The sequence below is a fragment of the Oncorhynchus mykiss genome, chromosome 1, assembly GCF_057628025.1.
Source record: "Oncorhynchus mykiss isolate SJ-2025 chromosome 1, ASM5762802v1, whole genome shotgun sequence".
NCBI classification, from domain to species: Eukaryota; Metazoa; Chordata; class Actinopteri; order Salmoniformes; family Salmonidae; genus Oncorhynchus; species Oncorhynchus mykiss.
Window position 1 is genome coordinate 32715361 of NC_143022.1, and position 25427 is coordinate 32740787.

General features: G+C 42.1%; 1 protein-coding gene across 15 annotated transcripts; it reads left to right on the plus strand.

Annotated features, from left to right (window-relative positions):
• Positions 1 to 283: 283 nt before the first annotated feature.
• LOC110520934 (tropomyosin alpha-1 chain) lies at positions 284 to 20251 on the plus strand. 15 transcript variants are annotated; one of them, XM_021598388.3, is made up of 9 exons: positions 284 to 608; positions 1122 to 1247; positions 5425 to 5558; positions 6142 to 6259; positions 6543 to 6613; positions 7414 to 7489; positions 7894 to 7956; positions 8110 to 8179; positions 18683 to 20251. In XM_021598388.3, the coding sequence occupies exons 1-9, from the start codon at positions 495 to 497 to the stop codon at positions 18763 to 18765; spliced, it is 855 nt and encodes a 284-aa protein (XP_021454063.1). In that variant the 5' UTR covers positions 284 to 494; the 3' UTR covers positions 18766 to 20251. The 15 variants fall into 15 exon arrangements, 13 of the variants coding, with proteins under 13 accessions (XP_021454063.1, XP_021454066.1, XP_021454086.2 ...); XM_021598391.3 differs by lacking the exon at positions 1122 to 1247 and adding an exon at positions 1399 to 1524 and having other exon boundaries at positions 320 to 608; XM_021598411.3 differs by lacking the exons at positions 7414 to 7489; positions 18683 to 20251 and adding exons at positions 6820 to 6895; positions 8977 to 9597 and having other exon boundaries at positions 373 to 608.
• The last annotated feature ends 5176 nt before the right edge of the window (positions 20252 to 25427 follow it).

A 25427-nucleotide genomic window follows, 5' to 3' on the forward strand; every position in this document is an offset into this window, starting at 1 on the left:
AGACACTGATGCAACTGTATAATAATGTGTCAACTCCATAAGGGTAAATGCACATTTTTCTCACAGTTTCTCTCCATCTTCTCGGGATTGTGTCCTGCCCAAACAGCAGCACTTTAGAAAACTGAACCTACGTTTTGAGGGGGCTGTGCTTTCCTCCCCATCAAATCCTTATATAGTCATATCAATGGTCAAATGTCTGAGAGCAGCGAATCACCGGAGCAGATCCATAAAAAAAAGATACGGCAAGGGGAAGGCACCCCCGAGATGCCGTCTCCAAAAAAGTATTGGATGTCCAAAGGAATTCAGTCCCCCCCCCCCCCCCCCCCCCCCCACCCCCACCCCCACCCCACCCCCCTTGAAAGTACTTATTTGACAGGGCACAGTCCGAAAGAGCTTGCACTCCCACCAAGGTTCAGTAAGGCACAGACGCTCAGTCTCCTTCCTCGGCTCTCTTTTGGAACATTTGGTGGAGCCAAGCAACAAAATAAGCAGCCATGGATGCCATCAAGAAGAAGATGCAGATGCTTAAACTCGACAAGGAGAATGCTTTGGACAGAGCTGAGGGAGCCGAGGGAGACAAGAAGGCAGCAGAGGACAAGAGCAAACAGGTCGGCATTTTATTTAGAAAATCGAAATGATCCTAGAAAAAGCACCCGAATACCGGTGGCTCTGTGCGCCGCTGTCTCTTATTATGGACCACCTCTACAATGTGGATGTATCACTTTTACGGATCATTCAAAATAAGGAGTATTTTGAATGATCCGAAGATCTGAGGAGTATATATACCAATAATTTTTCACAACTGGTAGGCTAATTCGTGACGTGGGTATGAATTATTGGAATCAATTGTCTATTTCACTTATTGATGGGTGGATGGAGTTGTATTACTGTAGCCTTATACATTCTACAACAAAATCGTGAATAAAAAAATAACTGTAGGGAAATTATAAATGGGAATAATAGAAACATTACTGTAATGGTGAATATTGTTGTTGTGGGGAATATGGATAGGCTATTGAGAAACATGTAGCCTATACATTCAGAATAATTGCAATATGATTATTACTTGTTTCAGATGCTCTATTCAACTAAATAAAATGTTGTCCTTTGTACATGTGTAGTTAGAGGATGAAATAAGTGAGTTGGAAAAGAAATTGCGGATCACCGAAGATGAGAGAGATAAAGTGCTTGATGAATTCCAAGCCGCCGAGGAAAAATTGCTGAGCGCCGAGGAGGTGGCCACCAAGGTATTTTGTGTGGCTCGCATGATTTTCCCTAACTTCTCTATTCTCTCTCCCTTTCGCTGTCCGTCTGCGCTCTTGTGCCTTGTGTGCGCTCACGCCCTCTGTTTCACGCTGATTACCCCTGTGAAACTATCCGCACTAAAACACACCTCAGCTCGAGGATGACGTGGTAGCTCTGCAGAAGAAGCTGAAGGGAACAGAGGATGAGTTGGACAAGTACTCTGAGTCCCTTAAGGATGCACAGGAGAAACTTGAGCTGGCTGAGAAGAAAGCCACTGATGTAAGTAAAGGGCACAAAATCACAATTCCTGCACACTGCTTCCCACGTCTTTTCTGTCTCACAGATCAAATTGTAAAACTTGTAAAATGACAGTGTAACGTGAGAGGCCTTTATTCTGTCTCATTATTTTGTTTAAAGTCCATTCTTAGATTACCAAATGTAGGTAATGTCCAGCCCTATATGTCTATGGGCCAACTGGAAAGTAACCTATTATGCTATATGCATAATATTTTAATCACATAAACGATCATGATATAGTGCCAGATATTGTTGAACTGTCATTTTATATATTTTGTTGATGTCTGTTTGTTTGTCTGTCAACGATCACAAGTCACCTAAGTCATATCAACTTTAAAAACAAAAGTGTTTCAGTTTTCTTGTGTTTGAATGTCTCCACATTTGAGATGGCCTACATATGATACCCCCATGCTATATGCTACATCAATGTAAGACAGTAAATCAAGTTCTCCTCTACAGCTCCTTAAGAGGGGACATTTATGAGTGGAAACTGAATTAGTTAAATGTGCCGTTTCCAAGCAGAGAGCGAACACAGAGCAGCGCAGGGATAAATATAGCTCACTGCTTTATATGGTCAATGGTCAAGTTAGACTGAAATGACTTCTTTGGGCTGTTCTTGCAACAGACTACAGTAAATTCGATTTTCCTCTGAACATGTCATTTTTTGTTCCTATAATTAATGTTTTCAGGTCAGTTTAGTTAAACCCATAGGCTACCGAGAGTGTAATTTGGCTTCATGCATCGACATTTTTAATTAGGTAAATACTACATAAAATGGGAAACTATGCCGAATATGTGTGCATGTAGATTCATGCGTGACACAAGGAGCTGCATCCAGGAGCAGAAGAAAATGATAAAATGCATAGGCTGGAGTTGTATGGCATGATAATCATAAGTAAAGATTAACAACAACAAAAAACAGCAATAATCAACAAATGAAGAGGTTATCAAATGAAACGTTGACAACTGATTTTCATTTATTGAAAGTGTCCATAGGGTAGCCTACATCTCAGTCGACTGAAGGAACTTCCTATGCGCATCTCCTTTCCATTATCTACGTTGATGGAAATCTTATTTTCAATTACGCCCTAGGAACTGCCTTGTTCAGGGGCAGAACGACAGATGTCGATCTAGTCCAACGCTCTGACCACTAGGCTACCTTTCGCCCCAATATAATATAGTTGAAAAATTGGTGAAAGCCAATTAATGGAAGACATTCGCCATTGTGCTTCATCTTTCTTATGTTTTCATATCACTGCAAATTAAGGAAAATAGATCAGGAAAGAAACCACTTGTTGAACTCCTTGAGTAAGATTCTACAAATGCATATAGAGGGCCTCCTCTTGGGGCTATTTAGGAACTACAGTCTGAAAATCTTTTCAGTCCCATGTGTACTTTGTAGATAATAGCAGCAGATGGTGCTATATGCCAGTGCACGGTAGCCTACCTGAGGAACGCTTATAATAATAAGGCGTGCCCTTATCATTACTGTATGTCTACCACATATACACTTTTTATTGTGACCAAATGTTGTTTAACCAATATTATATTACGAAAACAACGACATCAATATTTGTTTGTATACGTGTCAATATATTTTCGTTTGTTGTAGCCTTGGACTTGGCTATGAAAATATGGTTACTTCCGGTGTAATGTTCAGTTATTGCTGTGTGCGTCCTCACAGACGACTCGAGTATCGCGGGCAGCCATCCTCGTACATTTCAGGGCGTCGTTGTGCTCAATGTCCATTCCGAGGAAAGTCTTAAAAACGTAGTTTTCTTAGCAAGTTGACATAATGGCAGGTATAACATCATTGGAAGCGGTTAAACGGAAAATAAAAACCTTGCAACAGCAGGCTGACGGTGCCGAAGAAAGAACTGAAAGACTACAGAGAGAATTGGGTTTGGAGAGGAAAGCCAGAGAATCAGTAAGCATGTCATAAAATAACTGCAAAGCTGTAAAATTGCTTCAAAATATGTATCAAGTGCAACAATGATATATAAATTTTGCAATGTTTAATGTCCGATGGAGTTGCACAGGCTGTACAAATGCATGGTGATGCACGCAGCACACTGACATAGCGGAATTTCTCCGACATCCCGTTGTGGTGTTTGGTAGCTAACAAACTAAATGTGTCATGCTCATTGCTGGCAATATGCCAACTCTTGACAGATTACGCGTTTGAGACCAATTGGATGATTTCCTCAAGTATAAATAGTGTTCAACTGTGGCGGTAGAGGACTTCATACCTTTTGATGGATTTAAATTATACTTTGTAATCATGCTTATTTTGTACCCCGTGAATATTTGTATCTTAATTGATGGACAGGATGTAACTGTTGCCACAAGCAGTTCTTGCAGCATTGTTAGGCCTACATTGTTTCATGGCACTGCATCACCCCCAATATTTTCATTTCCTATGCTAGGCTACTTATTGCACACACTTTAGTATATATTGTTACCTAAAGATTACATTTTAGTAAATTATTCTCTTTGACACAATTGCAGCACAAAGTTTACTCAACTCTTTTTGAAACTCTTTCACTTAATTAAGCAGGAAGGAACTTCAAAATAAATGCTGCAACAGAGCTGAGGAACACCAATAACAGACTGTTGTTAATACTGTCAGTTATGTTTGAAACAAGGTTTCTGTTATAAGGACAAAGAGTTGTGACATGTTCTAAAGAACAGGGGGCCAGACTCTGGCCTATAGAAACAGGAAATGCAGCCTATAATGCATTTGTCATTTGGAAGGTTAATTGCCCGCATCAACATGGTCACTTATATGACTAGGTTATTGGTAGTTTATTTAAAGGAAACACTTGTGGCTTTGGGGTGGGGTTTGAAAAGCCACTAGATGAACTGATATTTATCTTAATTTCACTGGCTAGTTTCTACATCTCCATTTGCAACATGAAATGGACTTTGATCCTGCACACCACTCTTACAAGTCTTGGTATGTGATCAGGCCTCTGAGTGGTTAATCAGGTGTAAAGACTGGGTAATGCCACTGCACATACTCATAAACCAAGGTCAGATATAGTTGTCTTTTGGTTTCCATACAAAAAGTGTTTTTAAGATTTAAAATAAGTAGCCTTTTTAGTGCGTATAGAAACAAAAAAATAATAGAGGAGCGGCTGTCCCTAGCCATTGTTTCTGCTATCAAATGTTCCGTTTTATTACCACATATAAAAGCATACCTGTAGCATTGTAGCTGAATTTCACTTCCTCTGTATCAAATGTCTTGTAAAAAAAATAAAATAGTGTGATGGTTACATAACTTAATAGTACTGGAGGTAAGATAATTAGAACATTAAGGGGGAAAACTTGGTAGTAAGTCACACCACAACAGGTCACCAGTCAAATAACAAAGATAGAGTAGCCATTTTGTGACATGAAAGCTGAACTTAATCGAATCTTCAATTTTGGTCCACTGGGGACTCCTTCAGTGGTGTGTGTGTGGCCTTTGGCAGTGTAAACCTCTGTGGCACACAATGACTGCAGCAGGCTCCTTGTTAATGTCCCCTCTGGGGTCTCATAATGAGGCTAGGTATTCAGCCTGTGCCAGCCAGGAGCATTGTTCTCATTACAAACAGTGTATGAAGTGTAGCACAGCACTGGGGAATCCTCCTGGGAAGGCCCTCTTCTCTCCCCAACAGATGCCACTGCCGTTAGGTTGATGGATGCAGAAAGCACCACTTAAATAGTAATTACCCAGACCTCTCACTTATAAAACGCACAAGACACTAGTGGAAAAGTCACCAGTGTTATTGATGTTGATATTTGTTTGTGTGTCCTTGAGAGTACTGTGTATGTATGTATGTTTGTGTCTTAATACATTTTGCCCCAAGATGCAGGTTTTGACAAGTTCTTCTCTCCTAGGCTGAGGCTGATGTCGCTTCCCTTAACAGACGTATCCAGCTGGTTGAGGAGGAGTTGGATCGTGCTCAGGAGCGTCTGACAACTGCCCTGACCAAGCTGGAGGAGGCTGAGAAGGCGGCTGATGAGTCTGAGAGGTGTGCACTTATTGAGGGCAGGGAGTTAGACTGTAGAGTAGACTGTTTCCCTTGCTCCTTACTGTATTTGGAGTTGTTAGGGCCTTTAGACTAAGGGCAGCTTTAGCCTAAGTCATGACTGGCGGTGCCACTGACCAATTTCAACAAACACAAGCTGTTTGTCGAGACTGAGGTCCTGAATAAATGGGCCGTGACGCGAGGCTCTGTTTCCATTCCTTTGTTTGGTGTATAAACAGCCCCTCTGTGCTGCACAGCCCAGTGCCTGAACTCTATTGAGACTGTAGGTCAGACCCTGTGTGGGCTAGGCCTGCCCTGTCATCCCCAGTGCTACAGCAGTGCAGTATTTTCCCCATCAGTCCCATAAGAAAGCTGTCAGGCCAGGCCTTGACATTGAAAGGGCATATTAAAGATTCACAAGCAGCCAGCCAGTCTGGATGTGCACTGGGCGTACACTGCCCACCCAAGTTTAGTCTTGGACTCAAACTATTGATCTGAGTCATTGAGTTACTGCGCAGTGCTGCTATGAGCCTAGGGATGGGACTCTTTCTAATGTCTACTGCCTGTCTCTCCCTTCCCTGCTCAGAGGCATGAAGGTCATTGAGAACAGAGCCTCCAAGGATGAGGAGAAGATGGAGCTGCAGGAGATCCAGCTGAAGGAGGCCAAGCACATCGCCGAGGAGGCTGACCGCAAATACGAGGAGGCGAGTCTCTCAGCTGCTGCAGTTGTTGGCTGCTGTCCAGCTGTCTCTGCAGCCCAGCCTCCCCACACCCTTCCTTTAACCTACAATAACATAATGGCACACACACGTATGATTGAGTCCACTTTGTAAAGCAAACATGGTGATTTAGTCATCTCTACCCTGACATACTTCAATTCATATAGGGTATATGTACAGTACACATGTATTGTGTGTGTGTGTGTGTGTGTATATACACAGACTTTTTGTGTATAGAGTGTAACTCCTTGGTGTTCTGTGCCTAAAGGTTGCCCGTAAGCTGGTCATCATTGAGAGTGATCTGGAGCGTACAGAGGAGCGCGCTGAACTTTCAGAAGGGTAAGATCTAATGCCCCTAACAGTAACGCTGCACTTAATTAACATGCATGGCTGGAGTTATTTAACATTCTACTTTAACACCACGCCTGGCTCAAAATGTAGTGTTTATTTTCAACATGTTGCTCACGCTCGTTGTTGCATGTACTATTCATTTGCATGTGTTCCATGTTTTGAATGGCCGTTTCGTTCGCCACATCCACTAACAGACGGATTCGAAGATCGGAGGACGAGCTAAGAGTTTTGGAACAAAGCTTAAAATCACTTACAGCTTCCGAAGCAAAGGTACTGCAGACTAACAATGTATTCTGTTAGACCTATCTTTATAGACTTTTGTACTACTTCCTCTTGTCACGTTCATTCACTCTGCTGAATGACGCCTCTTTCCTCTTTGCACCTGGCTCTGCTTTATTTTCCTTTGTTTGGGCTTACGCTCGGGATATCCTAAAACTAGAACCTTTTACACCTCTAACCTGGCAGGGATTGTGCAAGAATAACACCTTTCACATGCAGTACTAGCCAGTAGTCTTAATCTGACCAAATCTGCATGCTAAAAGGCATTTCTGAAAGTTTCTTTGTAGTCTACTCTCCACCTCTGTTAATATTGTCACGTTCCTGCTGTGTTGAGGTACTTTGGTCTCCTTCCTGTAGTTCCGCTAGTTCGTATTCATTTTGTTTTGTCTCCTCTTTCCTGCTCTCCCTCTTTCCTTCCTGCTTCCATTTCTCATTGGTGTCTCAATATCCCCCTACATTTCGGCACACTTTTCTCTGGACCCCCTGCACCTTCTCCCTTCTAACACCAGCAAATGCTCTGAGCTTGAAGAAGAGTTGAAAACTGTGACCAACAACCTGAAGTCACTGGAGGCCCAGTCTGAGAAGGTAGGTAGTCTGCTGCTGTGTTCAGGCATGCTGTCCATACCAGCTTCTCCAGAGCCATGCTGGAGAATTAATGGATGGAAGGAACCTAAAGAACCATTTACAGCAACACTTTGTTCAATGGATACAGTATCTGGCATACAAATTGCCTTGGTCTAAGATTAGTCGAACTTTATACTTTCTGCAGATGTAAGGCAAATGGACCTTCCAGTATTTCTTTCTGTCATTTGAATATAAACCTATTGTATCATGGTAGAACTGTATTATGATAAATTGTCATTAGATGTAAAGTCTTTGTTTTATTTAACATGTAAAGTGAGTGTTTTTAGACTTTGTATCTGTCTCTGTAGACTGGTGGGGGCGTAGCAGTTATCTGTGGGTAAATGCATGACTCTTTTGGTCCACAGTACTCACATAAGGAGGACAAGTATGAGGAGGAGATGAAGGTCCTCACCGACAAGCTGAAGGAGGCAAGTTTCACAACCCCCCCCCCCCCCCCCTTATCTACAGACTTTGGCCAGAGGCCAGGCTATTTCAGTGCTGTAGGCCTAAACTATCAAGGTATCACTCACCGTGTGAACTTTAAAGATTCTGATTCTTAAGAACCTGTCTGTCTACCACAGGCTGAGACACGTGCTGAGTTCGCTGAGAGATCAGTAACCAAGCTTGAGAAGACCATTGACGACTTGGAAGGTATTACGTTTTTGCAGTTAATTTCAAAACTGTACTTTGATCTGTTTGGAGTAGGTCTACATTATATAGTGTCAGTTGGTCTCATTCATGGCCATTCGGTGAGTGTCTACTTTTCAAATCTCTTCTAGAGGAGGAAATCCTCTTCCCTTTTTTTGCAATCTAATCTTTGCTACCTCTCATTTCTGTTATTATCTGTGTCTTTTGAGCATCACGTACCCCTTATTGAGTCCATCTACTTTTGGGTTACAGCTGAGTGGCAATTACATTGGTAGTTGGACATTTGACAGGTCTTCCTTGTCACTCTATATTTAAGATTGTTCATAGATTGGGTTGCTTTTGCCTGTATCTGCAACAATGAAGTTGCATTGCATCTGCTCAATGAGAACGGGCTATTAGTCACAGTAAGGGAAATGCTGCCCTACTGCTGCTGATTCCTGTTAATCATCCATCTGTTGATTAAAGAATGTCTCATGAGGCTGTAATAGTAATTAGTAGGGCTGAGGAAGCAGCCATATGGTAATGGAATCTCTGACATGAGATGTTCAAGGGCCAGCTCCAGTAATATATTCACTATTTCTTGATGATGCTGAAGAATTTGTCATGGCCTCATTCAGATTTCTGTTCTATCCTCTTCTGGTATAACATGTTTTCCTTTTCCACTCTGTCCATCTCTCTCCCCCTCCCTCTGGGGTCTTGCTGATGACTTGGACACCCTTCACCCCCCCCCTTCCCACGCACCCCTCCATTTCTGCCCCCTCCTCCTCCCTTTTTGGTGCACTTGGTCCACGTCCCAATAGATGAGTTGTATGCCCAGAAACTGAAGCACAAGGCCATCAGCGAGGAGCTGGACCACGCCCTCAATGACATGACTTCCATGTAATTCTTCAACTGTGCTGCCTGCTTGTGCCTCTGTCGCCTCCTTGCACCTCACCTACCCATTGTCCAGCCATCACACCCTTCTGTTCTGTCTCTGATGTTCTCCATCTGTCTGCTGTTTTGTGTTCATACAAAATAAAGTGGTTACTGTTAGAAAGCAGCTATTTCCTTTTTATACACAAGGTAGTCTTAAGGTCATTAGTCAAGGGATGGGCTTAAGGGTGGTTGTATATTGTCTGTAAGTACGGGCCAATTATGTGGTAAGTGTTTAAGCTCAGTCAGTGGTTTCCTCTCACACTAACTTGCGTGTGGTTGTGAGGACATTCTCGCCATGATAGTCAGTAACCATTTTAGCCGTACAGTGCATGAGCCTAGAGACTTGTTTTGTATGAACAGAATACAGCATGGAGGTTCTTTGTTTACTGATTTGGACTTTCATTTTGACCATATTGTATTACTTTTTACATCCTCTTAATTTTTTTTGTGAGTATTTGAAATGTACATTGTTCAACCAACAAAATTAAAGTCTTAATTTCAAAATATTCAGTATATTTTGTCAACCCTTAATGCATGCGAGGTGTCTATTGAAATGCAATACAATTCTTTGTATTTCAATGTGAGCCTTCTACTGGGTCTTACATTGTGTTTGTCAATGCAAGTGTAATGCAAGTCAATTCAAGTGTAGCTCACTTGCATCTACTACTAACAAGGTCTACTTCTGTATGGAAGAAAGGCCCCCTTGAAGTTCCTTTTTGTTCTGTGATAACCACAGTTGAGGGTGAACTGCACAATCTGGTTGCTTTTGGAAGGTGGGTTTTTGTCCGGTGTCCCTTTGGCATCTGAGCAAATGCAGACTTTGTCAATCCAAATCTGTATGACTGAGTGGTTTATTCAAGTGACTCTTCTCATGACTCTACGGAAAGGTCTTCATGTGATCAGAGAAGTTTGGTCCAACCTTTTGTGTTTTGAGGTGGTTGAGTAGTTGCCATACGTTTTCTATATTCCTCAGTGGGGCATTGTGGCTCTAGACTGCTGTGGCTCCAGGAGCGCTGGTGTGTTGCTAAACGTGTCACTCTTCCAACAGAATCGTTGTGGTAAAATAAAAACAGCTTACATAGAAACTTCCTATCTCAAGCTCTCTAATAAAACTAGGATGCCTTGATGTTAGTCAAGTTTTCCTTGTTTTTATATCTCAGAAAATCATAATTTATTTTATTTAACCAGGTAGGCCAGTTGAGAACAAGTTCTCATTTACAACTGTGACCTGGGCAAGATAAAGCAAAGCAGTGTGACAAACAGAGTTGCACATAAACAAACGTTAAAGTCAATAACACAATAGAAAAATCTATGTACAGTGTGTGCAAATGTAAGGAGGTAGGCAATAAATAGGCCATAGAGGAAAAATCATTACAATTTAGCATTAATACTGGAGTGATGATTGTGCAGATGATGATATTCAAGTAGAGATACTGGGGTGCAAGAGGGTAAGTAATAATATGGGGCTGAGGTGTGCTATTTAGAGATTGGCTGTGTACAGTGATTGGTAAGCTGCTCTGACAGCTGATGCTTAAAGTTAGAGAAGGAGATATAAGACTCCAGCTTCAGAGATTTTTGCAATTTATTCCATTCATTTGCAGCAGAGAACTGGAAGGAAAGGTGACTAAAGGAAGTGTTGCCTTTGGGGATGACCAGTGCAATATACCTGCTGGACCGTGTGCTACGGGTGGGTGTTGCTATGGTGACCAGTGAGCTGAGATGGCGGGGCTTTACCTATCAACGACTTATAGATGACCTGGAGCCAGTGGGTTTGGCAACGGATATGTAGTGAGTGCCAGCCACCGAGAGCATACAGGTCGCAGTGGTGGGTAGTATATGGGGCTTTGGTGCTAAAACGGATGGCACTGTGATAGACTACATCTAGTTTGCTGAGTAGAGTGTTGGGGGGCTATTTTGTAAATGAGATCACCATAGTCAAGTATCGGTAGGATAGTCAGTTTAGCGAGGGTATGTTTGGCGGCATGAGTGAAGGATGCATTGTTGCAAAATAGGAAGCAGATTTTAATTTTGGATTGGAGATGCTTAAGGAGAGTTTACAGTCTAACCAGACACCTAGGTATTGTGGCAAAGAAGGGGGTCGAGTGATAAATGGCAGATATGTGAGAGCAGAACTAATAAACGGGCTCTGCCCGATCACTAAAATGGCCACCCCTGTGAGAACTACAGATCACAAAATGGCCGACCCCCAAAACTACAAGTCCCAGAAGCAAGGGGAACCCTCAGAAGGTGGAGCCGACACACAGATAAAGGGTCAATAAAAACCAGGAAGAGAGAGAGAGAGAGTGCTGGAAGGATCTATGAACAATAGAGAAAGAGACAATAGAGATTGGCTGGATTTACCGTGTATGAGCTGGATTGTTTTGGACTTACCTGTTGGCGTTTGGACCTGGACCTACCGAGAACCCGATTCGTGTACCGAACCCTGCTATCCTTGACCTCGCCTACGGCCTGGGTGGACCAGGACGGAGAAACAAACACACAGGTGTTCTGAAACTGTCCTGTTCGAAAGAACTCTCATTCTTGGGTGATTTGGTGACAGTTTACCACTTAATTTGTGACAAATGCTCCTAACCTTGAAGAGGTTTGCCACACGTGGTGGAGGATGCGGACATGGACTAACCATACCATTGGTTAGGTAGAAGAGGAATTTTAAAAAGTGTTCAGTTAGCACTCCAAAGGGGAGTCAGGTTTTTTTTGTGGCTTTGTTTGGTTAGGACAGTTTCTCAGGAAAATTAGTATGGAGTGAGCCATACAGGCCCTGTTACAAGCGGTGGCCGCCCAACAAGAGGCAACTAGAGCTCAACAAATAGCTCATCAGGATGCAATGCGAATGTATCAGGACACGTTACAGGTCCAGCACTGCACCAACCAGCTGCTCAGAGAAGAGCAAGAGAGAAACACCCGGGAGTTAAGAGAAGGCCTAAAGGGGCTAGCGGACCAAATTGGGGCTCAATTACCAGCTGCAAATACCCAGAGGCGGGCCAATCATTTTCTTCAAAAAATGACAGCACAGGATGATGTGGAAGCATATCTTACCACCTTCGAAAGGACGGCAGAGAAGGAGAAGTGGCCGAAAGAAGAATGGGCAGGGCTTCTGGCACCATACCTGGCAGGGGATGCTCAAAAAGCATATTTCGACCTGGAGTTGAAAGATGCACAGGATTACGATAAACTAAAGGGAGAGATCTTGACTAGACTGGGAGTGACCGATACCGTGAGGGCACACCGCTTCCACCAGTGGTCCTACCGACCGGGACAACCCCCACGAACAGATGTTCGACTTGATTCACCTGGCACGGAAATGGTTGCGACCAGAGACCCAGTCATCCGCCGAGATCGTCGAGAACATCGTACTCAACCAGTTTCAGCGAGGTCTACCCCAAGAAGTGAGACGATGGGTTGGCCAGAACAAGGTACTTTCCGCCGACCATCTCGTGGGCCTGGTTGAACGGTATTGTACGGCAGGAGCAGCTGAGCAGGCACAGGAGGAAAGATTCCTGTTCCCCAGGCCTGGGCGAACCAGCGGACAGGGTAAGGCTGTCCCAACATATAGAGGGGGAAGAGAGCAGCGTGGGGCCATGAGGAAAGAATCAGAATCAGGCCGAGACACTAAGGAAAAAAACGGAAACCGGGACTGGGTGTCGAGGGGGTCTCCCCCCCGAACCCCTATTATCTGTTACAATTGTAATCAACCGGGACATATTGCAGCCTACTGCCCTATTAAAGAAGAGCCAATGCAATGTAACCTCGGTGAAAATGAAGATGATATACGGTATGCATGTCCTGTTGTAACCACTGTACTTGAAAGATCAAGCAAGATGCAGCAAGCCAGAGCAGATGTGCAGGTCGTAGATGGTACTCCCATAAATGTTGGGATGATGCCTAATAGTTTTCCCCACTTCATCATGAAAAAGGGTTTGGTGTACAGAGTCTCGAAAATAGGGGTTGATGTGGTGGAACAGTTGTTGGTTCCCACTCGGTACCGGAGAACAGTACTGGATCTAGCTCATGGGCACATTCTGGGTGGACACCTTGGTATCGATAAAACCCGAGACCGGATTGTAAGGAGGTTTTACTGGCCAGGAATTCAAGCTGAAGTGGCTCGGCATTGTGGAGAGTGCCCGGAGTGCCAGTTAACAGCTCCCCGACCAGCTGTTAGAAGCCCGTTAGTGCCACTCCCCATAATCGAAACGCCATTTGAGAGGATAGCGATGGATTTAGTGGGCCCACTACCCAAATCCGCCAGAGGGCACCAATACATTCTGGTCATTCTAGATTATGCCACTCGCTACCCAGAAGCCATTCCCCTTCGGACGATGGCTTCCAAAAATATTGCAAAGGAATTAGTGCTCTTGTTCACCAGGGTAGGGGTTCCAAAGGAGATCCTTACCGACCAGGGGACCCCCTTTATGTCCCGCCTTATGGTGGACCTTTGTAAACTGTGGCAGGTGAAACAGTTGAGGACATCGGTTTACCATCCTCAGACGGATGGGTTGAGAGATTCAACCGAACCCTGAAGTCAATGCTCAGGAAGGTAATCGATAAGGATGGGAAAAACTGGGATTGCATGTTGCCGTATCTGATGTTTGCCATTAGAGGTTCCTCAAGCCTCGCTGGGGTTTTCTCCCTTTGAGCTGGTATATGGGAGGCATCCCCGGGGAATCTTAGACATCGCCCGGAAAACCTGGGAGCACCAATCCACCCCGTATACTAGTGTCATAGAGCACGTCACGGCAATGCAAGACAGGATAGCCACAGTCATGCCCATCGTCAGAGAGCACATGAGACAAGCACAGGAGCACCAGCGGCACACTTATAACCGACAGGCTACCCTGAGGGAATTTCAACCGGGAGATAAGGTGTTAGTGCTGATCCCCACGGTAGAGTGTAAACTACTAGCCACATGGAAAGGACCATATGAAGTACTGGAGAGAATCGGAGAAGTCAATTATCGGATCCGACAGCCAGGTCGACGGCCCCAGGAACAGATTTATCACATAAACCTGTTAAAAGCATGGAGAGAGAGAGAAACACTAATGGTCACATACCCCACACACACTCAGGAGACAGCCAAAGTAAATATTTCACCCACTCTGTCCCCAGCACAAGTACAGGAAGTAAAGACCCTGATCCAGAAAAACAGATGTGTTTTCAGAGGTACCTGGCCGAACTGAGGTTATGGCTCATGATATCGTTTCCCTACCAGGGAGAAAAGTGAGTATGAGGCCATATCGGGTACCCGAGGCTCGACAGGCCGCGATTAGAGCCGAGACGGAGAAAATGTTGACAGCTGGACTGATCGAAGAGTCACATAGTGAGTGGTCTAGCCCAATTGTGATGGTCTCCAAGCCCGATGGGTCTTTGCGGTTCTGTAACAACTTTCGGAAGGTAAATGAAATCTCCAAGTTTGATGCCTACCCCATGCCCCGAGTAGATGAACTACTGGAGAAAATTGGTAATGCTCGGTACATTACGACCCTTGATCTGACAAAAGGGTACTGGCAAATTCCTCTGACCCCCAGGGCCAAAGAAAAGACAGCCTTTGCAACCCCTGACGGTTTGTTTCAATACAAACCGCAACAGTTGTTGCCTTCTCACCAAGCTGTTTGCCTATTGTCCTGTAGCCCATCCCAGCCTTGTGCAGGTTTACAATTTTATCCCTGATGTCCTTACACAGCTCTCTGGTCTTGGCCATTGTGGAAAGGTTTGAGTGTGTTGACAGGTGTCTTTTATACAGGTAACGAGTTCAAACAGGTGCAGTTAATACAGGTAATGAGTGGAGAACAGGAGGGCTTCTTAAAGAAAAACTAACAGGTCTGTGAGAGCCGCAATTCTTACTGGTTGGTAGGTCATCAAATACTTATGTCATGCAATAAAATGCTAATTAATTACTTAAAAAGCATACAATGTAATTTTCTGGATTTTTGTTTTAGATTCCGTCTCTCACAGTTGAAGTGTACCTATGATAAAAATTACAGACCTCTACATGCTTTGTAAGTAGGAAACACTACCGATTTTGCAGGTTATCAAATACTTGTTCTCCCTACTGTACATACATACATACATACATACATACATACATACATACATACATACATACACACAGAGAAAAGACTCAGCCCGAGAATTGCACCCTGTGGCACCCCCATAGACTGCCGTAAGTCCGGACAACAGGCCCTCCGATTTGACACATTGAGCTCTTATCTGAGAAGTAGTTGGTGAACCAGGCGAGGCAGTCATTTGAGAAGCCAAGGCTATTGAGTCTGCCGATAAGAATGCGGTGATTGACAGTCGAAAGCCAGGTCGATGAAGACCGCTGCATAGTATTGTCTTTTATCAATGGTGGTTATGATATCGCTTAGGACCTTGAGCGTGGCTGAGGTGTACCCATGACCAGCTCGGAAACCAGATTGCATAGTGGAGAAGGTATGGTGGGATATCGGTGATCTGTTTAACTTTTTATTTATTTATTTTATTTCACCTTAACCAGGTAGGCAAGTTGAGAACAAGTTCTCATTTACAACTGCGACCTGGCCAAGATGAAGCAAAGCAGTTCGACACACAACGACACAGAGTTACACATGGAGTGAAACAAACATACAGTCAATAATACAGTATAAACAAGTCTGGTCAACAACAACTGGATAACTTATTTGTATTGCTTTTAATCCTTTTTAAATGAATATCTTATTAACACTTTGTTCTAGCTAGCTATTTGTGTAGGTAGCTATCAAGTAAACCCAATGATAATAATAATAATAATACCCAATGATAACTTGGTTTTTGAAGACTTTAGAAAGGCAGGGCAGGATGGATTATAGGTCTATAACAGTTTGGGTCTAGTGTCACCCCCTTTGAAAAGGGGGATGACCGTGGCAGTTTTCCAATCTTTGGGGATTTCAGACGATACGAGAGGTTGAACAGGCTAGTAATAGGGTTGCAACAATTTCGGAGTTTAATTTTAGAGAGGGTCCAGATTGTCTAGCCCAGCTGATTTGTAGGGATCCAGATTTTGCAGTTCTTTCATAACATCAGCTGTCTGGATTTGGGTGAAGCAGGGGTGGGGGGACAAGTTGGTCAGGATGATATCTAAGAGGGTGCCCATGGTTATGGATTTAGGGTTGTACCTGGTAGGTTCCTTGATAATTCGTGTGAGATTGAGGGCATCTAGCTTAGATTGTAGGATGGCCGCGGTGTTAAGCATATCCCGGTTTAGGTCACCTAACAGTACAAACTCTGAAGATGGATGGGGGGCGATCAATTCATATATCTTGTCCAGTGCACTGTTGGGGGCTGAGGGGGATCTATAACAAGCGGCAACGATGAGACTTGTTTCTGGAAAGGTAGATTTTTAAAAGTAGAAGCTCGAATTGGCAATGTTGATGACATGACGTCTGTAATTTGCAATATCCTTTTATAGTTGAATCTGACACCAGGTAGTGGTCCTCCATACAAGGCTGGAATTTAAACTTTTATACTGCCTTAGATGCACATGTAAGACTTTAAGCAGGATCCGTACATGCCTTCTGGTTCTGGAAGGTATATTTAGGCAGTGCGTAGAGCCCACTAAACAGTGTCTGGCAATTTATTACTTGTTTGCTCAATTATCCACCCCAGATAAATGTTCAAATTTCCATTCACAAAGTTCAGAGGCATTCTACCCATCACTTCTGCTGTTACTGCTCCACTGTTCTGTGGAGAGTAGACCTTCTATACTATAGAATTTTCAACCGAGGCAATGTATAATCAGGTGCGACGTGATCCCACATGAAGCTTTCTCTTGAGCTTAGTCTGGTACTGCACTGATTTCCTCTCTTCTTTCTCTTTCCTACCTGCTTTCCGACTGCCAAGATCACCTCTACCAGCAACTTGAGAAAAACCGCCTTCTCTCTAACGAACTAAGAGTGGCCTTGAATGAGGACTAAACACAGTGTGAATGTTTCATCTAAGTAATGAGCTTATTTATGTACAGTATTGCAAGTGTGTGTGTGAGATGCTAATAATTCTGGAGTTAAGTGTTACTGCTGGAGTAACAAGCTAGCAGCATACAGTACCAGTCAAAAGTTTGGACACCTACTCATTCAAGGGTTTTTAATTTTTTGTATTTTCTACATTGTAGAATAATAGTGAAGACTCAACTATGAAATAACATGTATGTAATCATGTAGTAACCAAAAATATATTTTATTTTCTTCAAAGTAGCCACCCTTTACCTTGACAGCTTTGCACACTCTTTGCATTCTCTAAACCAGCTTCATGAGGAATGCTTTTCCAACAGTCTTGAAGGAGTTCCCACATATGCTGAGCACTTGTTGGCTGCGTTTCCTTCACTCTGCGGTCCAACTCATCCCAAACCATCTCAATTAGGTTGAGGTCGGGGGACTGTGGACGCCAGGTCATCTGATGCAGCACTCCATCAATCTCCTTCTTGGTCTAATAGCACTTACACAGCCTGGAGTTCTGTTGGGTAATTGTCCTGTTGAAAATCAAATCATAGTTCCACTAAGTGCAAACCAGATGGGATGGCATATCGCTGCAGAATGCTGTGGTAGCCATGATGGTTGTGTGCATTGAATTCTAAATAAATCAGTGTCACCAGCAAAGCACCCCCACACCATAACACTTCCTCCTCCATGCTTCACGGTGGGAACCACAGATGCGGAGATCCTACGTTCACCTACTCTGCGTCTTACAAAGACACGGTGGTTGGAACCAAAAATCTCCAATTTGGAGGACCGATTTCCACCAGTCTGTCCAATAACTTTTAAAAGTTCTTAATTTTCACAATTGACTGACCTTCAGGTCTTAAAGTAATGATGGACTGTTTATTTTTGATTATTTGAGCGGTTCTTGCCATAATATGGATTTAGCCCTATTTGTTAAGACCATCTTCTGTATACCACCCCTACCTTGTCACAACACAACTGATTGGCTCAAATGCATTAAGGAAAGAAGTTCCACAAATGAACTTTTTAACAAGGCACGCATGATAATTGAAATGGATTCCACGTGACAATCTCATGAAACTGGTTGACAGAATGCCGAGTGTGCAAAGCTGTCAAGGCAAAGGATGGCTACTTTGAAGAATCTCAAATATAACATATATTTAGATATTTTTTTACTTTTTTTTTGGTTACTACATGATTCCATGTGTTATTTAATAGTTTTAATGTCTTCATTATTCTACAATGTAGAAAATGGTAAAAAGAAAAACCCTCCATTGAGTAGGTGTTAACTTTTGACTGGTACTGTATAAATGTATAAATCTGGGATTATCTCTAATCTGTATATTTACTGTATACTCTGACATACAACCAACATATACAGTATTGTTAATTGTCCATGTTTAGAGCATGGGGAAGGCTATGCTATTAAAAACATTTTTTTTTACAAAAATCCTGCATGTTTACTGCCACAGCACAGTCACATCATTTTAGTTTTTCTCTAAAACTGAAGGTGTGTTGCTTTTGTTAGCTAATTATGTAGACCTAACCGTACAATATACTTCTTTTGCATGTTGTGTGATGGTAGCTTGGATTTTAATATTTTGTTTTATTTGGTGTCTAACAGAGAAACTGGCACATGCTAAAGAGGAAAACCTTGATATGCACCAGATGCTGGACCAGACTCTAATGGAACTAAATAACATGTGAAAGCCTGGTTTACCCACCATGGTTTGGGCTTCTTGTATTTGCACCTTGCTTGCCATGAGCCCTCATTCCATTCCATGCCCATGGTGAGGAACACATAACCAGATGCTTTTCCTTTTGCACCGTCCTGCTTTCAGTGGAGCTCAACGAGGGAGCAGAACTAAGGGAAAGGTACAACATTTCCTTAATGAAGCCTAAAATGAGAAACACTTTTTTTGTTTTTGCCAGCTGATTTATAATGTCAGCATTTTAATCGTTGACGTTAGTTCGCTTTTGACGAGTTATCAGGTGACATGACGCATCATTTGCTACAAAGGTTGTTTTTGGGTCATTCCACTAATTCGGTGCCTTTTGAGATGTGTAACTTGTTGGGACAAAAACTTAGTTTCACCCAATTTTTACATTTTGTCATAAAGAACATATGTTCAACTTAATGAAAAACAAGTTATCTTAAGGTATAAAAAAACAAACATTTTAAATGACTAAGTGCCATATAAAGTAACAAGGTTGACCGTAACAGGGTTGACAATTTTCATCATAAATATTCCATAAATTCCCATGTGTCAGGGAATGGAAGGTTGTGTGCAACAGGGAGCGACAATTGAATGCAAACTTCACAAATTAGTTAACATTTGTAGCCTGTATAGTTAACAGGGTTGATGTGTTCTGCTTAACCCACTCTGTTTTCCACAACAAAACACCAGGAAATGGCCAAAAGAGTAGAACCAGCTCACATGCTTATACACTGATTTGACTATTAATTTTCCAATGTTTCTTTGGATTTTTTAAATATATTTTTTAAGGACTAGTTTCACCATATTAAAGAGTTCAGTTCAGGTAACGGGGGTTGATCTTAAAATGAGGGACAGTTTTATTTTTTATTTTTCCTTTAAAACTAATGATGGTGAAAACTTGACATTTTGGGGTTAGGTGGTTTAAAATCTTCCTCAGTCAGAGGGTTCACAGTGGGACTTGTCAAAATGCTGGATTTTGGCACTTAGGGCAAGTCTTTTTGTGTTCATCTGAATTCTCCATGTAGTCTATATTGTAGGGGACATTATTGAATACAACAGGCTTTTAAAACGCAATATTGGTGCACTATTTCTACTTCAGATATTGAAGGTACGCAAAAGGCACTCATTTCGTGGAACAACCCTTTTTATCGGCATTTGATAAATTGAGTTTATATACTAACATTATTTTGATTGTTTGGTGCCAATATTAAGCCCTGGCTAGAAAGGGATCTACTTACACTCCCAAAGTATATTTATTTTTCTTTTGAGCCTGAAACTCATCACAAAATGCATGGCAACATTACCTTGCAAAATGCATTCCTGTTCCCTGTTCTTGTTTTTTTGTAGTTTTTTTTTTGTCTAGAAATATGACTCCATATGTGATTGTGCCTCGCATAAAACTATTGTTTCATTAAATCTAGATGTTTTAAATGTATATCATATCTGAAATGAATATAAATAAAACCACAGTTTAAGATTTGTGTATTTTATTATATACTGTATTGTACAATATCTTAACATTCTAGTAAGTTTCCATTGATCATATTGTAGAATGTATTAAAAAGAAATATGGGTTTTTAACTAATTCCAGAAGTTAATATTTTCAGCTTTCATGTTGAATTGAGAAGATGAGGGGAATAAAGTGGTCCCCTTAAACACTGCTGCATTATCAACCTGGTTTAACCCTCAGCTCAATGAGTGTTTCCAGAACAAATGGTAATCTGTTCATCTGCCGGCCTTATTACATTTACTCTGTGCTCATTCTGGTCTAGGCCTTAGGAAGTCAAACTAAGAGAGAAATAACTTGTCACGAGTGCATGCTTATGGATCACTGTAGCTCTGAACATTGGACTGTGGGGCAATGCAGCAAAAATAGTAATGTTAGTCATACAATAATAGTCTATTTACACATGTAATTGATCATATTTGTGGTAATAAAGCTTGGTGTTTTTATAGCTCATTTTAATTGAAATGTCATGCATTTATAATGTGTTAACATGTGTGGCACTGGTCAGTGGATTATAACTGAACTAGTTGTATCCCAGGTGAGACTGCAAGGTGAAGATGAATTTGGAAGTCAAATTTAAAAGCTTATCTGTGTTTTGACTACAGTCCTGACGCCATGGACTGAAAGTGTAAACAAGCTAATTCAGAACAGAATGCTAATGTTCTCTAGGTGCTGACAGGAGCCATGTGCTGGCTTTTGACCTCTGAGAAAGTACTTTGTCACCCTAGGGGACTGGGTAATCAACTAAATGTAAGGGTCGTATTCCCCTGCTCAGACGTAGCATGCATCAACCAATGGTTGCGTACCTCGTCAACTGTGTCAGCGACTGACAGATTGCAAATGTGGTAGTTAGCTGATATGTAAAATACCTATCCAGGTGTTGTAATGCGGAGTTCAAGACTGGGAACTCGGAATCTCCGACATCCGACTTCAGTGCGCTCAAGACAACTGGGAACTCGGGGATAAAAACAAGCTCCGACTGAGATTAGTGGGTCATCAGTCGTTCTAGTCCCTTTTTTATGGACACTACATTTTGCATTCCTTTTCAGATAGGACTAACAGTAGTTGTCATGCTGGAAATTTCTTGTGGTTTATGGTAATTCGATGTGAACAGTTGTGAGGTGTGCCATTGCAGTATGGTTGTGGCAGGCTGTCATGTTTTTGTCAGAATTAGTCATTAAAATATTCCAATTAGACCTGAACCTTCTTGTGATGGGATAAAGATCAGTCATTTTGGTCAGGAAGTTGGTCAACCGTTGTTTGCCAGTGCTGTGATAAGATATTGTATAAAGTAATACATTTTTCAAATGTATCTGCACTGTATGTTAGCCAGCAAGAAAGTTTTCAAATGTATCTGCACTGTATGTTAGCCAGCAAGAAAGTTTTCAAATGAACTGCCAATATGCCAACATTCCATTCAAACATTGCAGTCAATCTACAGCCATACACTGGCTGAAATCAGTTGATGATAGGACTTAGACAAGTAAAAAATGCAACAAGTACTGATATTGTATCATACAACATCACTCACAGCTTTCCAATAAATAAAAATAGACATTAATGGTTTGTTTACAAATATTCTTATAGGCCATGTATACAGACAATCAGTATAAAACGGGTAAAAACTGTATAATTATACAGCAATATTTCATGTGCCTTTATAAAGTGGTTTATCCATTGCAAATGTGTGGTTAGCCACAGGATTGCATTAAAGTCTGGGGGGCATGCAACAGACGAAGGAAGAAACTGAAGAGATGGCATCCCTCAAGGGAAGAAAGTCATTTTTATGTGGAAAATTGGGAGATTTTCACAAGGAGTGAAGATTGATGTGAGACGTAAGCCATACCGAGTTCTGGAGGTGAAAAGGAAGTGAATGAGGGAGTTAAGTGAGGTGGAATTTGTGGTAAAGAGCTCAGAGCCCGAGCTTGGAATCGATGATAAAGAAGAATCTGGTCCAGTAGGAGTGACATTTTTGGAGAAAGTGGATCCCTGCCTTTTGGCAGATACATTTGTGGTTTTAGGGTGGGTGGGAAAGGATGAATGAAGGTAACCTGTACTGGACTTATATTTGTTTGTGTTTCTTCTGCCCAGAGGAAGCGGGTGCTCTGTCTCATTTAATCTGGGTCAAGATCTGTTTCTTGCTTTGTGTTTAGGAATAGGGCACCATTGAAAGGAGTGATTTCTGGGGTAGCGTTAAGTGTAGAGGTGGAGTAATTGAAGATGAAGATTCCTGGTGTTTGTGAAGCCTGTCATTTGGTGCGACGCATACCCGGTGGTGAGCTTGGTGAAACAGAGGAGTCACTGTCAGTCCTTTTGAGTTTTGAGTCTGTATTTACCTCACAAAGTCATGTTAGGATATATAAATTATCCTGTTAGAGCTTGGATGCCGAATCCACTCCGATGTTTCAGGTGCAACGTTTACGGTCATGTTGCAGCAGTGTGTATAGGGCGGAGAATCTTAGATGTGGTAAGTCTGCAGAAGGGCATGTATTGTTGTGGTCTCTCTTGCCATGATGTGTGTTTTGTCCTATGTTTTTAGTTTATGTTTAATCCCCTATCCCCACAGGAGGCCTTTTGATAGGCCGTCATTGTAAATAAGAATTTGTTCTTAACTGAATTGCATAGTTAAATAAAGGTTTAAAAAATATATATAAAAAAAGAGGATTGTGTGGTTTTGGTGGATAAAGTAGTGTGTGTCAACTGTAGGGGTGCCTATGTTGCTGGGGATCGGAAGTGTCCGGTGCGAGAGAGGCAGATTGAGGTGACCAGAGACAGAATTGTGCAGAATGTTTCGTAATCTGAGGCAGTGAAGAAAGAAGAAGAGGAAGGATCAAGGTTGAGGGGTCCTGAGAGGATCCCTTTGAGTAGTAGATCTGTGCCAGCACAGAGGGATAGGCCAACAACTAAAATATGCTTCAGTAAGGTTGGCTTCTTAGCGTTCATATCAATGTTCAGCAGAAACTTCATCAAAGAAAATATATGTTGTGGTGACTGCTGCAGAGAAGTATTTGGGTATATGAGATTTGATTTCTGAAGAGTTACAGTGTGTGTTCAGTGGTGGTGTCCTGTCCTCCCAGGCCATTGGCAAGGTGCAGGAGCAGATAGGGTCAAAGTAGTGGAATGGGGTACCTTAACTTTTTTTTTTTTTCCCCCTTTTTCCCATTTTGTATCACAAAGTGTAAGGGATTGATATTATAGATCAGTTAGGGGGAGGTAATGCAACATATTGGATGCCAAGCGCCATTAAACCCCAAAGAAGAAGAAGAACCGCATAGTATATCTCTGCTCCCAATTCGTCCTTTGGCTAGTGCTGTCTGAATCGGGGATTGATTAATGTGGTCTGATGAAAGCAGGTGTCTCAGGTTGTTGTCTCGATTGTATTGGTTTTCTACGAGGAAACAAACTTCAGTCAGCTAATAGCCAAGAGAAAAGTGTTACATTGTTACCATGTCGCGGTTACCATAGGCCGACTTGCCATTTAATCGATTTTGTTCCGAGTGTAAAGATTGCCGTGCGGTGATCATGTGCTCTTATTATTTTTTATTATTTTTATTTTTAGGGGGTAGATCAGCTTTCATATTCCATAGATTGTGGCTTTTATCAATGTAATTTGTTTTGGTGGGTTGTAAATATATAGTGCATTTGGAAAGAATTTGGACATTGATAATTTGTTACGTTACAGCCTTATTCAAAAAATTTTAAATTGCTTATTTTCCTCATCAATCTACACACAATACCCATTATGACAAAGCAGAACAGGTTTATAGACATTTTTGCTAATTTATTCAAAATAAAAAACTGAAATAGGACATTTACATAAGTATTCAGACCCTTTACTCAGTACTTTGTTGAAGCACCTTTGGCAGAGATTACAGCCTCAAGTCTTCTTGGGTATGAAATTACAAGCTTGGTACATCTGTATTTGGGGAGTTTCTTCCATTCTTCTTTGCAGATCCTCTCAACCTCTGTCAGGTTGGAAGGTGAACCTTCGCCCCAATCTGAGATCTTGAGCACTCTGGAGCAGGTTTTCATCAATGATCTCTGTACTTTGCTCTGTTCATCTTTCCCTCGATCCTGACTAGTCTCCCAGTCCCTGCCACTGAAAAACATCCCCACAGCATGATGCTGCCATCACCATGCTTCACTGTAGGGATGGTGCCAGGTTTTCTCCAACCAAGCTCAATCTTGGTTTCATCAGATCAGAGAATCTTGTTTATTGTGGTCTGAGTGTCCTTTAGGTGCCTTTTGGCAAACTCCAAGTGGGCTGTAACGTGCATTTTACTGAGGACTGGCTTCCGTCTGGCCACACTACCATAAAGGCCTGATTGGTGGAGGGCTGCAGAGATGGTTGTCCTTCTGGAAGGTTCTCCCATCTCTACAGAGGAACTCTGGAGCTCTGTCAGTGACCATCGGATTCTTGGTCACCTCCGTGATCAAGGCCCTTCTCCCCGATTGCTCAGTTTGGATGGGAGGCCAGCTCTAGGAAGAGTCTTGGTGGTTCCAAACCTCTTCCATTGAAGAATGATGGAGGCCACTGTGTTCTTGTGGACCTTCAATGCTGCAACATTTTTTGGTACTCTTCCCCAGATCTGTGCCTCAATGCAATCCTGTCTCGGGGGTCTACGGATAATTCCTTTGGCCTCATGGCTTGGTTTTTGCTCTGACATGCATTGTCAACTGTGGGACCTTATATAGACTGGTGTGTGCTATTCCAAATCATGTCCAATCAATTGAATTTACCACAGATGGACTCCAATGGAAATAGGATGCACCTGAACTCATAGCAAAAGATCAAATACTTATGTGAGTAAATAATACATATTTCTGATTTCGTTTTTTTTATAAATGTGCAAACATTTCTTAAAAACCTGTTTTGGCTTTGTCATTATGCGGTATTGTATGTAGATTGATGAGGGGGGGGAAAGTATTTAATCAATTTTATAATAAAGCTGGAACGTAACAAAATGTGGAAAAAGTCAAGGGGTCTGAATACTTTCCGAATGCACTGTATATTATTTGAAATATATATATTTGACTTTATTATTTTCCCCTAACCCTCCCACCCCTCCCCTAATTGGAGTTAACTAATGGACAACAACACGTGCTACTAGTCTTTGTTGACACCACAAACTCACTGACTCCAG

Bases quoted from the DNA above. Each gene is read 5' to 3' on its own strand.
- LOC110520934 (XM_021598388.3), top strand. From the start codon at position 495: ATGGATGCCATCAAGAAGAAGATGCAGATGCTTAAACTCGACAAGGAG. The intron at 6,260-6,542 runs GCGAGTCTCTCA...CTGTGCCTAAAG, and splicing joins CTGACCGCAAATACGAGGAG to GTTGCCCGTAAGCTGGTCAT. The intron at 6,614-7,413 runs GTAAGATCTAAT...TTCTAACACCAG, and splicing joins CGCGCTGAACTTTCAGAAGG to CAAATGCTCTGAGCTTGAAG.